Raw genomic sequence first — 13,711 nt, forward strand, 5'->3', positions numbered from 1 at the left:
CCTCAATCCATGCCCTTCCCTGCCCTTACCCCTAGGAGAGACAGGTGCGTGACCAGGATATAGAAGCACCACCACAGTGCGTCACTGTACATTCTCTACTATCAATGGATATACGTGTACTCACCACTCAAGGTGTGATACAGAAACCCACGTGTAACTTGGAAACCCTCTCAATACGCTGTGTTGGTCATCCATAAGACAGAAAACACCTGCGTTGTTGCGTTTGTTGTCTGTTTCTGCGTCAATGCGGGTCATGCGTCCATACGTCATGTGTCACGTGGGTCCTCTGGGAAGCCCAAGTTACCAGACAGCGCCCCACTTGTTTATCGAAAGAGAAAGACACATATTGTATTGAGACTGGTAAACCTTATTATTTTTCCTAATAGGGGAATCATGTTGTTTTGATGGTGTTTTCTTTTTATTCTTCATCTGTCATGATGGTAAGATGCAGCAACAACTGGCAATACCTTCTATATATTCATATAAATCTTACTGGTTAATGTAGTTCTAACGTCCGTTAAAAAGGCTATACTACATCCATATCACACAAAGGCACAAGAACAAACTGATTTCGTGAAGAACAACTGCACATGTTCCATTGTATGCCAAAAACATTTCAGAAAACATATGTATTGTTGCAGTAATTCAACGAATGAATGAACCAATTGCATAGATAATGTTCAATTTGTTTTTTGATGACGCCTCAGGGGTGAATATAATGTAATGGTATAACATAATGTGCGAGTAGTTTAAAAAATTACTGTGAGCGAAACATCCTGCATTTTCTGGAAGTGTTGCATTTCTAGTATTGTTGGTAGGATTTGAGTGAACATTTCAATATTGGTACAATTAAAACTTTATACTACCCACTTACATTTATTAGAGAGGACTGAAACTATATGTATTAAAATGCATATCTCATTACCTTCGCCGAGAAGGTTATATTTTGTTATATGTTACCTTCACGGAAGGGAACATAACGGAGGGTCCCATAACTTAGAACGTAAATTTACAAGTTCGACATCATATTGTACCAATGTCGGGTGTGTAAAAATTGTTGCGTTTTGACTAATGATAAACGAGAGTGGTGGTGTTTGGGGATTTTCCGTTCAGGAGTTTATTTTACATCGGCCATGCACGATTTACACTATGAATTATATTGTTCAAACTTTGATATCTAGTTTTCTAGACGTGCTGTGGTCGTGATTTCAAGCTCGTGAATGGCTCCTGCGGTCTGATACTGTTAGGAAAGGTCTGAATAAAGAGTTTTGTTTGTTATTAACGCTACACGACTGAGAACGTTTTTTTTCATAAATTGACTCTTTACGTCTCTATGTGTGTGTGCTAGTTTACGTTTGTGCTTGTGTATCTCCCTGCCTTTCCTTCTACGTCAAAATTAAGACACAGCATTTGAACTACATTTCGTTTAATCCATAGAGAATTATTTCTCAGTACAATTACAACCCATAACGTTAGATAAGTAATGATAATTTAATATAGTTATTCTTGTAACATGCAACATTTTACATCACGCATCCCTGAAATGTCCATTCTTTCTGATAGGTTTAGCAGCTAGTTAACAGTGATAGCTAACAGTTGTATCTTCGATACAGTTTCTTTAATTTCCGTCAAGCAGTTGTACATGTACTTATACTGTGTAGTTATGTGTTGACAAGTTTAGCTAAGGACCAATGAGAACTATCCTTCCCGATGACGTAAGGCACCGCCCACCCGTCTGCCACCTGCTCCCCTCCCATCCACCTGAATGCGCGGGAACTCCGTGCCCAAGAATTGTCGACGTCATCATGAAATGTTCAAGCAGCAGCAATTGTCACATAATCTCCATTAATGTTGCAGGTTTGGTAAATGTCATACCATAGCTATATTGCTTTTGCGGCGCATGGCGCCCATGTTTAAATTTGACGTCATGTATACGCCATCGTGTTTCCGTTTCCGGAAACTATATATGACGTCACAGCTATGTTACGTTACAACTATGTTACGTCCTAATATTCACTCGTGGTCTGGCGTTTCTGACTTCACATTTCTCAGAATTAGTGTGACCACAGTTAGAGTTGCGGCATTAACGGGGAACGCTCGGATAAGCGTCGAGTTTAGCCCCCGGGTGAAAAACTTCCATCCTTCCGTCTTGTAGCTCGTCACAAAACAGTCAGACGTGCCCTTGTACACGTTCTTTCCCCCCACCCCGTCTGCCTGTATACGGGACTTCATGACATCGACTGGATATGTAATAAGCCATGCAGAAACCCCGGCCATTCCTCCTGCAAACAACAGCGTACCGACATTATTATGATCGCTATCGTCTGGAGCAAACATTTGGCACACAGTATCGTAGGTGACAAAGTACGCCCCGAATGAAGGGGCATCTCTCCATAGGGTTAGAATCATGCCTCTGTAACACCCTCTCAATCCTTCGGCTTTATAGATTCTCAAAAGGCAGTGAAGAGAGTTCTTAATTTCTTTCCTTTTCTTAGACTTTTCTCCTAGCCCCATGAGTTGCATGCGTGTCTTGGCTAACTCCATGGGCGAGCATACGATGCTTTGAACCGCCCCAGCCGCCGCTCCCGCCAAAAACGTGTTCAGCAGCCGCCCCTCTCCTAACGTGCGGTGTAAGTTACCGTGTACGCCGAACACAATAGCGTTAATGAACGTGAGTCCTACTAGCGGCGAAGTCATGCCTTTAAACAACCCAAATGCCGTTTCCTTCCTCACAATCTCTGTGAAACAGTGGAGTGTCCCTCTGTAAAGCGGTTTTCTCGTGGACTGTGTTTGCAGACGGACTTTGATGGTGTCGAAAGGGTGGCCGACCACCACCCCTGCCGCGCCCCCGAAACACCCCGCTACAAAGTCCAGCGCCATGCCTGTTCCTCCAATGACTACGACCCTTCCAACCTGTAAGAACATTATGGTATGCGATAAAAGAATGGTTACACAAACGTGGGTAAACAAAACTAAGGTCGGTCATGGCCCATGACGGCATGAGTATGTAGGTCGAGGCGTATAGTACTAATATACAGACCTACACGAGGGGTCACAAAGTTCGCTGCCTCGCACAGAAATAAATGCACAGCTCAAACTTAGGCGCACAGATATACATTTTGAAACATATTATGATTTTTTACCGAATTTGACAATATCTTCGTAGATTTCATGGCATGAGGAACACGACAGACACAGCTCTGATCATAGTTCACCCTTTTCTTCAGATGGCGCCATTTACCTACTGATTAAAAAAAAGAAGACGTCGACTGGAGAGTAACGATCACAATGTTTTGAGATCTGTGTGATATTGTATACTTCATACACATATGATTGTGTACCGATATTTGAGTTATGCACCTTATTTCTGAGCGGGACCTAAAACTTATTGATCATCCCTCGTAACACGTGGTAATCCAAAGATACTCGTAACGTTATACTTACGGGCTAGATACATTCATCAGTAAGTGTTTTGTTCAAGTCGGAGTTTACACCAAAGAAGAAAAACAGGTTTCAGACATCACTATATCAGTCACGATATTATAAAAATGGCAGTGCCAAGATAATGTATACTAATCATTTGCTATGAGGCATCCGCGTTTCGTATGTATGGTACAGACAATTGTGCCTCAAGGCATGCTGTAATTAAACTAATTAAAATAAGACAACGAGGGGTGTGATGCAAGCAAGGATGTTTAAATATACTTCTAAAACTCCTCAGTGTGTGTGGCATTAAATGGTGGAATTTTCCCACAAAAGCCTAACGGATTGTGTTTTTTTTTACAATAGTCGATATGAATTGTAATGTTCTTGAATTTCTTGCGAATTTTATCACGCTGCTATCCTTGCAGCATAACTTGTTTTTTTTCCCCTTGTTATGTGCCTTTTTTTATGTACATATTAGGCGGTGGTTGAACCAGTTTCTGAAACAAAATTATAACTGACATACAATAAATATGATAGGACGTAAATGATGTAAAGAACGACAACAACCCAACCAGGGCCAAGGCTGAGGCTACCCCACCCCCATTCTCTAGCCCCGCCCCCCTCCCTGGCTGACCTGTTTACATCCTTGACCCCCTCAATCCATGCCCTTCCCTTCCCTTACCCCTAGGAGAGACAGGTGCGTGACCAGGATATAGAAGCACCACCACAGTGCGTCACTGTACATTCTCTACTATCAATGGATATACGTGTACTCACCACTCAAGGTGTGATACAGAAACCCACGTGTAACTTGGAAACCCTCTCAATACGCTGTGTTGGTCATCCGAAGACAGAAAACACCTGCGTTGTTGCGTTTGTTGTTTGTTTCTGCGTCAATGCGGGTCATGCGTCCATACGTCATGTGTCACGTGGGTCCTCTGGGACGCTCAAGTTACCAGACAGCGCCCCACTTGTTTATCGGTTGAGTCGCGTACTGCAACTACAGTCAAACCTGCCCGAGCGACCACCTCTTCTCAGCGACCACCTGGCCATTTCGACCGCTTTTTCTCGGTCCCGATTTTTATTCCCATTGACGTAAGCATTAAGCGACCTTTTCTCAACGACCACTTGGCCAACGCGACCGCGACCGGACCAAATTGGGACCCATAACGACCGCATTATTTTCAAAATTGAGGTTTTTATCGATTTTTGATGATAACTAGCGCAATTTTGTGCAGAAATCATTGTAAGAAAAAACGAATTTAGTTGTTACAGACGTTTAAAAAAATCTATATCATTATAAAGTGAACAATTGCTGAAACGTATATAGCCTCATACTTTTTAAGAAAGATCTGTGTAGCTCATACCTTTAAAGAAAGATCTGTGTGAGTGCTTTTGTCCAACTGTACTGTACATTCACCCGTGGATAAGTACGCTATCGGGACGAACCGGGCATCGAATTCGAAAGGCGTTCCGTAGTTATTTCAGATCAAGAACATAGCGACTCATAAAGGCTTGTATGGTAACTGACAGCATCTGAAAGTTCCCTTTCTGTCTAAAACGTTAGTGTACAAATACTTAAGCTTTGAAACACTGTATCGTATAAAAGCTCGAGAAAGGGGTCAAATTTACAATTTACAGTGTGCGTGTTGTATTTGACATTAAAGACTTCGCTTCTTTGCGTGCGTGTAGTGTGCTTGCTATTTGCCATTAAACACAACGGAAACCATTTATACTTTGCATCGGGTATGTTTTGAGTCGATACTCTTCTCAGCGACCACCTGTCCAAATCGACCGTTTTTCCCGGTCCCCCGTGTGGTCGTCTTGGGCAGGTTTGACTGTATGTTTACAATGTAGAGCAGTTCAGTGTTGTGGGTGCTAGGAATCAGAATACGTGTCGAAGTATTTCCGTTCAGACACTGTAGATAAAGTGCTTCCAGGTATCTTATACATCGGAAATTTAATTTGATTAACTTTTCACAGCACCACACTTATCACATTTACGGTATCTGGGCACAAAAAGTTTGGAATACAAATGTATTAACTTTGATTGATCACATTTCCCTTGTTTCTGCATCGTGTTATATGTCGTTAGAAAGCTTGTGCAATGTCACTGTGTGAACCACATGGATACGGAAATAAAAGACTCTGTCTAACTTCCTTTCTGTCTTTCTTATTCTTTTCAACATATCAATGTCAACACGCCTTTGATACATTGTACTATGGTAGGGTCTTCCTAATTATCTCTTAGTATCTGCTTGGAGACTCCTCCATAACCCCGCACGTTCTCGATCTCACAATACGTTCTCGCGAGGTTTGGACGTTTGCAGCACGTTTGGCAGCCATGTTGTAACGAAGTGATCATGCATGCGACGAAGTTTCTACTGACTTTCTCGGTGATTTGCGTGAGAACATAGCCTTCCTTCCAACCAGTAACTCTACAGAAGGCTTTGAATACGTTACATGGTTACCAGAATACGTTAGGCCGTGATTTTAACTCTTCCTTTTTTGCAAGACGAGATTTTTTTGACCGCGAAATTATGATGGCTGCCCCCCTCCCCAAGAAAGAGCTGGACGAACTGAAACCGTATATCGACAAGACGGTACAGAATGTTTTAGGGATCTCTGAGCCGACGTTGACCATGGCCGCCATCAACTGTCTGGCGCGAGGACTGGACAGAGATAGGATGAAAGGTAAGGGTGTTCTAGAGTTTGGTCAGGGAGGGACACTTTGTGTCGCCCCCCTCCCCACCTTATGAAGATGAGTGAAGTTTCATGTTTGCTTTGGAAATGCTACCAACTAAATTATCCCTTTCACAGAGATCAGAACGCATGTGTGGCGACAGTAATTCTAGGTAACATGTCAAAGGTAAAAGCCTCGAAAAAGAAAGCAGCCCTTGTCTCGGCCATAATATAATTTGTTTCGATTTGCATAACAAAATATTCCAGGCAGGTTTTATTTACTTTTTATGGGCCTTTACCTTTGAGTCATATTACCTGGAAAACCTGTCGCCGCACATTCGTCCTGATCTGTGTGAAAGGGCATATTCCTGTCGTAACGTTGCTCATGCATGCTTGGAACTTACTTGTTCTGACAAGGATGCAAAGCTGTACCGAAAAATGTGTAAAATTAAATATGTATGCTTTGTACATTTTCTTTGGCACCATTTTTTTGCATATGCTGGTTGCAAAAATGCATTTTTCTCATAATATCATAATTTACAGACCAGCTGCGTCCATTCCTGGAGGACAGCACAGAGACGTTCGTGGACCGACTCCTGAGCGCAGTGGACGAGGTGCGGTCAGCCCGACATGGCAGAGAGAAGGACACACGCAACCGCAAGAGGAATCTAAGGGTAGGTTTCTGATGATCAAATTAATCTGTATTCAGGGTTCTCCCCAGAATTTTTTAGTATAGTGGAGGGGCTGGCAAAAATAACCCGCACCAACGCGCTGCACTTTCATGAAAATGGGTTCATTTTGCAATGACAGAGGGTGTCAAATACTACAAGTATAATATACTGTTACGTTTATGAAGGTTAGACATCCAGGTAAGCAATATTCAAATACAATTCAATGGATGTCACTCGAAACGTCCGGAAGTAAATATCCGTTTTTATCCAGTTGTAGAGATTGAATTGTATTTGAATAATATACTGTTGTTATTCCTTTGTTGTGAAGTGGCAAAACGACTATTGTTTTGATCATTGCTCATTCACAAGTTTTTGCAGACAATGCTGACTGGAAAAGTGATGCCACTTGGTAGAAAAATCTGTGAATTGTCATTAATCTTAGCAAAACTAACAAAGAAAATAGGGAAGAAACACACTAAATTTGAAAAATAGTATAGTGGAGCTGGCTGAGAGTATAGTGGAGGGCCTCCCTTATTCCACTCTCTGGGGAGAACCCTGTGTATTAGCTGGTTCACAATTTGAAGTGCCCATGTGTACTCTGTAGTGAGATGTATTGTGGGTAAGACAAGAATGATTTACTGTTAGCAAGATAAAGAGTTTAACTTGTTTGACTTCCTGCATGGTCAATGCAAACCAGAATGCATTCGGTGGTTTGCTTGAAGACCTCTGACCGCAACAGTCTATTTTGAAATCTATGGCTGGTTTATTTCTGGGTAGCTATGTGACTCCACTGCCAACTCTAAAAAAAGTCTTAAGTCAGCAGGTTTTTCTAGAGTCGGTAGGGAAAGAGGAAACACAACATTTTTTTCCTAGGCCCAAACAACATGTTATGCACTGTCCACCAATTCTTCACTTTTTTTCTTCTTCCAGGAGGTATTTGCTGACGAGGATACAGATGATGTGGCAGCATCCAAGAAGTCGAAGAAGCCTCCAGCATTTGATGATGATGATGTAATACCTGCCGCCTCAGCAGAAAGTCCGGGCATGCTCACTAAACAACAGGTGAGGGGCAGTACTGTAAATGCATTTAAGTTCAAGGGGATTTAATTTTGGGGTAGTGGGAAAAATGACTTTTCAGAATGGTTTTAAGTTTGCAGTAGCACCATGCACTGTAGTCTATTACTGCCATAGAAAAATGTTTGCGGTGGTTTTAAGTTCGGGGTAAAGCGGCCACCGCAAAAAACGTGAACATTAAAACACCGCAACAGTTTTTGTATTTACAGTAACTCTGAAGTTTTGGCAACACCTCAAGGGCAGATTCCAAATGACTGTAGATGCATTTAGGTTAACAGTTGAATTTTTCAGTAGGGAGAAAATGGAGTCTTTGCAGTGGTTTCCAGAAAGAAACAGAGTACATCTCTTTCCTTCCACTGCCTTTTATTTCCCCAACTGGATCTGGTACCCAGTCACATCTGGGTAGAAGGAGGAATGTTGTGTTAAGTACCTTTCTCAAGAACACAATGTCTAGCATGGATTGCTAGGAATCAAACCTGTAACCTGTCCATTTCATGTCCGCCATCCTACGCCATCCCCCATCTTACGATACTATTGTACCTAAACGAGAAACATTTTCTTCCCATTCAGATCCAGCAAATGATGGAGAATGCCACCAAACAGATTGAAGAAAGGAAGAAGCAAATGAAAATCATGGTGAGTACTAGAGTGCACAATGAATAATGTAATGTGTGCAGTAGCATGTTGTGCATATAGTCTTGAATTGCTCTCAAAGGTAAAAGAACACAAAAATAAGATATTGATAAAAATGATAAAGTTGCAGGTATTGCATCTAGAAAGATCTACTATGTTGCTGATTGGTGTTCATTGAAAGCATGATGCCCTATATTTCATGACTTGGTATCAACCATCCACGTTTTAAGTATGGGTGTCAGGACTGAACTATTTAGAAAAGGGGAGTCGAGGCTTGCACATTATGTCTGATCCTCTGTCTGCATGGTGACTACAGGATCATCTGCAATGTGCGATAATAACTAACAGGAATGTAGGCATGAGGCTGGTTTGAGGCTATGCCATGCTGAATTTCCTTACAAATACTAATCATTTTTCTGGGCATGAAAATTAGTTACAATTTGCAGCTTCCAGATTTAAAGCCTTCCAGCCAAAAAAGACCATACTGGTTCGATATATAAATGGCATCTGACTGTGCATCAATTGTCTTCGTCCATATCAGCCATGGTCCTTAATTAGCATGTCGCTTGTGCGCGGCATGCTCTCCAAGCTCTTTCGAAGTAAACAGTCGGAAGTGAAAGGAGGCTCCTCCCACTTCCTGTGTTCCCGTGAGTGATGACGTCAGTTTTTGAAGTTTCGCTGTGGAAAGTGGTCACGCTCTCCGAGCTCTTGTGTTCCCAGTATATTTCTTCGTTTTCTAGCGCTATGAGTGATTCAAAAAAGGATAGTAGGAGACGTAAAGGGTCTCATGGTTCTCATAGTTCGTCCAGTAGGCATTCTTCTAGTGATAAACGCGCTCGCGAGGAGTTTTCACGTAGGAAATCGAGTTCTTCGTCACCACGTGGTATCGGGGACAAGCGCGAACTTGTCAGCGCCCCCCTCCCCCCCGGACACGAACGTGGAGACGGCGCGCTTGCGGACGGCCGTTCCACGGAGGACCCGGAGAGTAGCGGGCAAAAAGAGCTACTGCTAGAGGGGCAGAAGAGTCCTCGTCTTCCTCGGGAGCCGAACGGAGATAAGTCTCCTGTGCGTACGCCGGAATGGCCGGGAGATTTGGGCGAATTGAGAGACCTTCTCGGGGTCAACGTCATCCAGCAAGACCAAAACTCTCTTCGCGTAGCGTTTGGGTTAATGTCTGAAGAATTCAAAGGAGTTAAAGAGATCTTAGGGTCTATCGCCGCTTCAGTCGGCGCAAAGAGGCATTTAGGCGCTCCTTCTGAGCTTGAGTCCGAAGTTACCCCCTCGAAGAGGTCGCGTTTTGACAGCGGCGATGAGTCAACATGTTCGGCGGCGAGCGATATGTCTTTTGTACCGTTCGACCGTGAGCCGGCCGCCCCGGAAAAAGTGTGGACTGCCCGGCAGTCCGTGGTGCAGTTTGCCGCAGATTATTTCGACTTAAAGAAAGAGCGCAAGACAGAGTCCTTGACGCACTGGCAAAACAAGTATTTGCTGCCCTCTAATGCTCCGAAAGAGCTGTCGGTGCCTGAGTTAGATTCAGCCGCTAAAGAGATGATCAAGTCGATCGACTTTTACAAAGGTAAGTCGGCTCTTCAGGTCGATAGAAATCTAGCTTCGGTTCATACTAAGTTGTTGCATGTAGTGGCACCAGTTTTGAATCTTTGGCAGATGTTGAAAGAATGTAACGGCGAGATTTCTGAGCCTGATAGAGATATTATGCAGGACTGTGCAGCTACTGCTGTTTGGCTCTTAGGCTCAGCTCACTCGAAGATCGCTGACGTTCGTAGATCATCTCTAGCGGAAGTTTCCTATCAGTCTACGGCTAAGGATTTGTTTGGGTTGATTCCTGATGACCCTACTCAGTTATTGAGGAATGATTTGGGCTCTAAAGCTAGAGAATTGGCTTCAGGCAAGAAAGCCTTAGTTGATACTTTGAAACCAAAGCAGTCGTCCCAGCGGGGGCGAGGCGCTTCGAGCGCTTCTACCTCGAGGGGCAGGGGTGGCTTTCGCGGCAATCGGAAGTTCCGCCCTCCCCCCTCTCGCCAGTCAGGAGGAAACTCCAACTCTAAGTTCTACTGGGGTTCGCAGTATTCCCGCACCTCCAATCAGTCAGGAGACGGGAAGAAATCTAAGTAGTGTCTCCCAGTCTTGTTTACATCAGCTTTTACGCCGGCGATTGCCTGCACTTCAACCTGTACCCCATCCTTTGCCGAATCCCCTCCCTCATGGAGGGCGTTTAAAGTTTTTTTTGCCAGTTTGGCGCAAGCTAACTTCAGACCAAGTTATTCTGGATATAGTTAAGGGGTATAGGTTGCCGTTCAAACGATCGCCGCCAGTGCAAACTAGTATTCCTTGGACCCGTGCTATGACACGGGAGCAAGATTTGGCTATTGATTCTGAGATTGCTTCTATGTTGGATAAAGGGGCAATTCAAGAGGTTCCCTTCAGTTCTGATTTGTTTATTTCTAGACTGTTTACAGTGCCCAAGAAAACAGGCGGGCTTCGGCCAGTTATCAATCTTAGACCTCTTAATAGGTGTCTTTTTGTTCCAAAGTTCAAAATGGAAAGCCTGGGTATGGTCAGAGAGTTAGTTCGTCCAGGTGATTTTTTTTGCAAAATAGACCTCACTGATGCGTACTTTACAGTAGCCATCCACCCGAATCATCACCGTTTTCTTACGTTTGCGTGGAAGAACAAGTTTTTCTCGTTCGTTTGTTTACCGTTTGGCGTTTCGAGCGCCCCACTTGTGTTTACGAAGCTTCTTAAGGTGGTGGTTTCGCACCTAAGACGTAGAGGCATCAGGTTGATTATTTATTTAGATGATATGCTGATTTTTGCAGACAGTAGTGATCGATGTAGGCAAGATGCCATCACAGCGACAGACTTCATTGCCCATGTTGGGTTTGTCACAAATTTGGGTAAGTCTGTCCTGGAGCCAACTCAGTGTATTACCTTTCTTGGTTCAGGGTTAAACTCTTTGAGTATGTGTCTGTTTCTCCCTGGTGTCAAACTACAGGAGTTGAGCCAGTTAGCTGGCGAAGTACTAGAGAGAGAGTGCCTGTCAGCACGGCAGTTAGCAAGTGTCATCGGGAAGTTCCAAGCAGCCACAGTGTCCGTACTGCTCGGTCCTCTGCATCTTCGACATTTGCAACTTCTCCTCATCTCATGTCTACGACAATCCGGCGGTTTTTGGCAAACTCCCGTTCGACTAACCGAGTCAGCACGTCAGGACCTTATCTGGTGGAGGGACGAGCTACGCCTTCACAATTATCGTCCGATTCACTGTCCGGAAGAAAACGTAGTGATCGAAACCGACGCCTCTCTCGATGGCTGGGGAGCATTCGCAAATGGCGTGAGCACAGGCGGGCGTTGGTCGCGCGCAGAACGCGGACAGCACATAAATCAGTTGGAAATGCTGGCAGTCTTTCTGGCACTGAAGGCCTTTTACAAGGACAGGGCGAACTGTACAGTACGAGTCAAATCGGACAACTCAACCGTAGTTTCGTACATCAACCGCCGAGGCGGCACAAGGTCGCCAGCCCTCTCAAATCTGGCTCTAAGCCTGTGGGATTACTGCGTGGAGAGAAGCATCCTGTTGTCAGCCGATCACGTGGCGGGTGTAACCAACGTAAGAGCGGACTTCAGGTCCAGACACTTCGCTCGCACAACAGAGTGGTCACTCTGCCCACAAGTGTTTCAGGCCATACAGAAGATGTGTCCCAGTCTGCGCAGAGCGGGAGCGGTAGATCTCTTCGCATCCCGACTCAACAGGAAACTACCCAAGTTTGTGTCTTGGGAGCCAGACCCAGAGAGTCTGGGGACGAATGCGTTCACGATGAACTGGAACCAGTGGGAAGCTCTGTATGCCTTTCCCCCATTCAAGATCATCGAGAGGGTCTTGAGGAAGGTCCGCCAGGACCAAGTAACAGTGCACTTTGTGGCACCGATTTGGGACACAGCGGCATGGTATCCACTGATACTAGAAATGTCCGTGAGAAAACCAGTACGGCTGCCTCGGTACCCGTCGCTTCTCACACAACCAGGAGACGGAAGTCTGCACCCGCTGAGCAGCACATTACGTATGGCCATGTGGACTGTCTCCGGCGTCAGTTCCGAGAGTTCGACATTTCGGAAGGAGTTACAGAGATCCTCCTCGCCTCCTGGCGTCCTAAGACCAGAGGACTCTATGCGTCAGCGTGGAGGAAATGGGCTCGCTGGAGCCGTTCTCGGGGTGTGGATCCCGTTTATGCACCTCTGAGTAAGGTACTGGATTTTCTTCATCTTTTGTTTTCTACGGGTTTCCAATATAGAACACTCAATGTTTATAGATCTGCAATATCTTCCACTCATGTCAATGTAGAGGGAAAACCAGTAGGAGCACACTCCCTTGTCTCCCGGTTTATGAAGGGAGTGTTTGAGCTTAGACCGCCCATGCCCAAGCATATTGCTATTTGGGATGTCTCTGTTGTTCTGAAGTTCCTCAGACAGTGGTCTCCTGCGAAGTGCCTGAGTTTGAAGCAGCTCACCTTCAAGGTTGCTATGCTAGTGGCGCTAGTGTCTGCTGGTCGGGAACAATCGCTAGCTCTGCTCAGTACAAGTCACATGTCTTCGTCTAAAGAGGGGATTTTGTTTGTTATTGATAAGGTCACAAAAACGTCACGTCCAGACAAACCTTCACATTCTTTGTGGGTGGCGAAGTTTGACAACAAAGTGTTGTGTCCGGTCACTTATCTGCGGGCATACTTAGAGAGAACTGCTAGGTTTCGCTCCTCGTCTGACTCTCGGGTGTTTCGGGGGTTAGTCAAGCCTCATAAGGCGGTTGGATCTTCCACTATTGCCCGTTGGCTTAAGCAAATGTTGTCTGAAGCAGGTATCAAAGAGTACTCAGGCCATTCAGTCAGAAGCGCTTCAGCTTCAGCTGCCTTCAAGGCTGGCGTTTCTGTTAAGGATATTTTAAAGGCGGCAAATTGGGCCAATGCTACTACATTCGAGAGGTTCTATAATAAACCTTCTAACTCTTCTAGTTTCCACTTTGGTTGTTCAGTGCTGGCCTCGGCTTCAAAGTCATGCTAATTAAGGACCATGGCTGATATGGACGAAGACAAATACAAATTGGACAAACTTACGTGTCAGGACAATTGTAGTTGTCTGTCGTCCATTTCAAACCATGTCCTTCCCGCCCTATATCTGCTAGGTTCGTGACCACTCATCTCTCTCTTTTTCCTCTA

General features: G+C 44.6%; 2 protein-coding genes across 2 annotated transcripts in view; one reads left to right on the forward strand and one right to left on the reverse strand.

Moving 5' to 3' along the window:
- Window positions 1-1,477: 1,477 nt before the first annotated feature.
- On the reverse strand, window positions 1,478-4,368 carry LOC118412419 (mitochondrial basic amino acids transporter-like). The gene is made up of 2 exons (XM_035815269.1): window positions 4,204-4,368; window positions 1,478-2,913 (listed from the first exon to the last, which is right to left on the reverse strand). The coding sequence occupies exon 2, from the start codon at window positions 2,878-2,880 to the stop codon at window positions 2,014-2,016; it is 867 nt and encodes a 288-aa protein (XP_035671162.1). The 5' UTR covers window positions 2,881-2,913; window positions 4,204-4,368; the 3' UTR covers window positions 1,478-2,013.
- A 1,391-nt stretch (window positions 4,369-5,759) lies between these two features.
- Window positions 5,760-13,711, forward strand: part of LOC118411247 (U4/U6 small nuclear ribonucleoprotein Prp3-like) — a 16,839-nt gene continuing 8,887 nt past the window's right edge. The window contains exons 1-4 of the mRNA XM_035813402.1: window positions 5,760-6,120; window positions 6,652-6,782; window positions 7,710-7,841; window positions 8,424-8,489. Coding sequence (XP_035669295.1) covers window positions 5,967-6,120; window positions 6,652-6,782; window positions 7,710-7,841; window positions 8,424-8,489 — 483 coding nt within the window. The 5' untranslated portion in view covers window positions 5,760-5,966. The remainder of the gene's footprint in view (window positions 6,121-6,651; window positions 6,783-7,709; window positions 7,842-8,423; window positions 8,490-13,711) is intronic.

Source organism: Branchiostoma floridae, chromosome 3, assembly GCF_000003815.2.
Source record: "Branchiostoma floridae strain S238N-H82 chromosome 3, Bfl_VNyyK, whole genome shotgun sequence".
Classification (NCBI taxonomy): Eukaryota; Metazoa; Chordata; class Leptocardii; order Amphioxiformes; family Branchiostomatidae; genus Branchiostoma; species Branchiostoma floridae.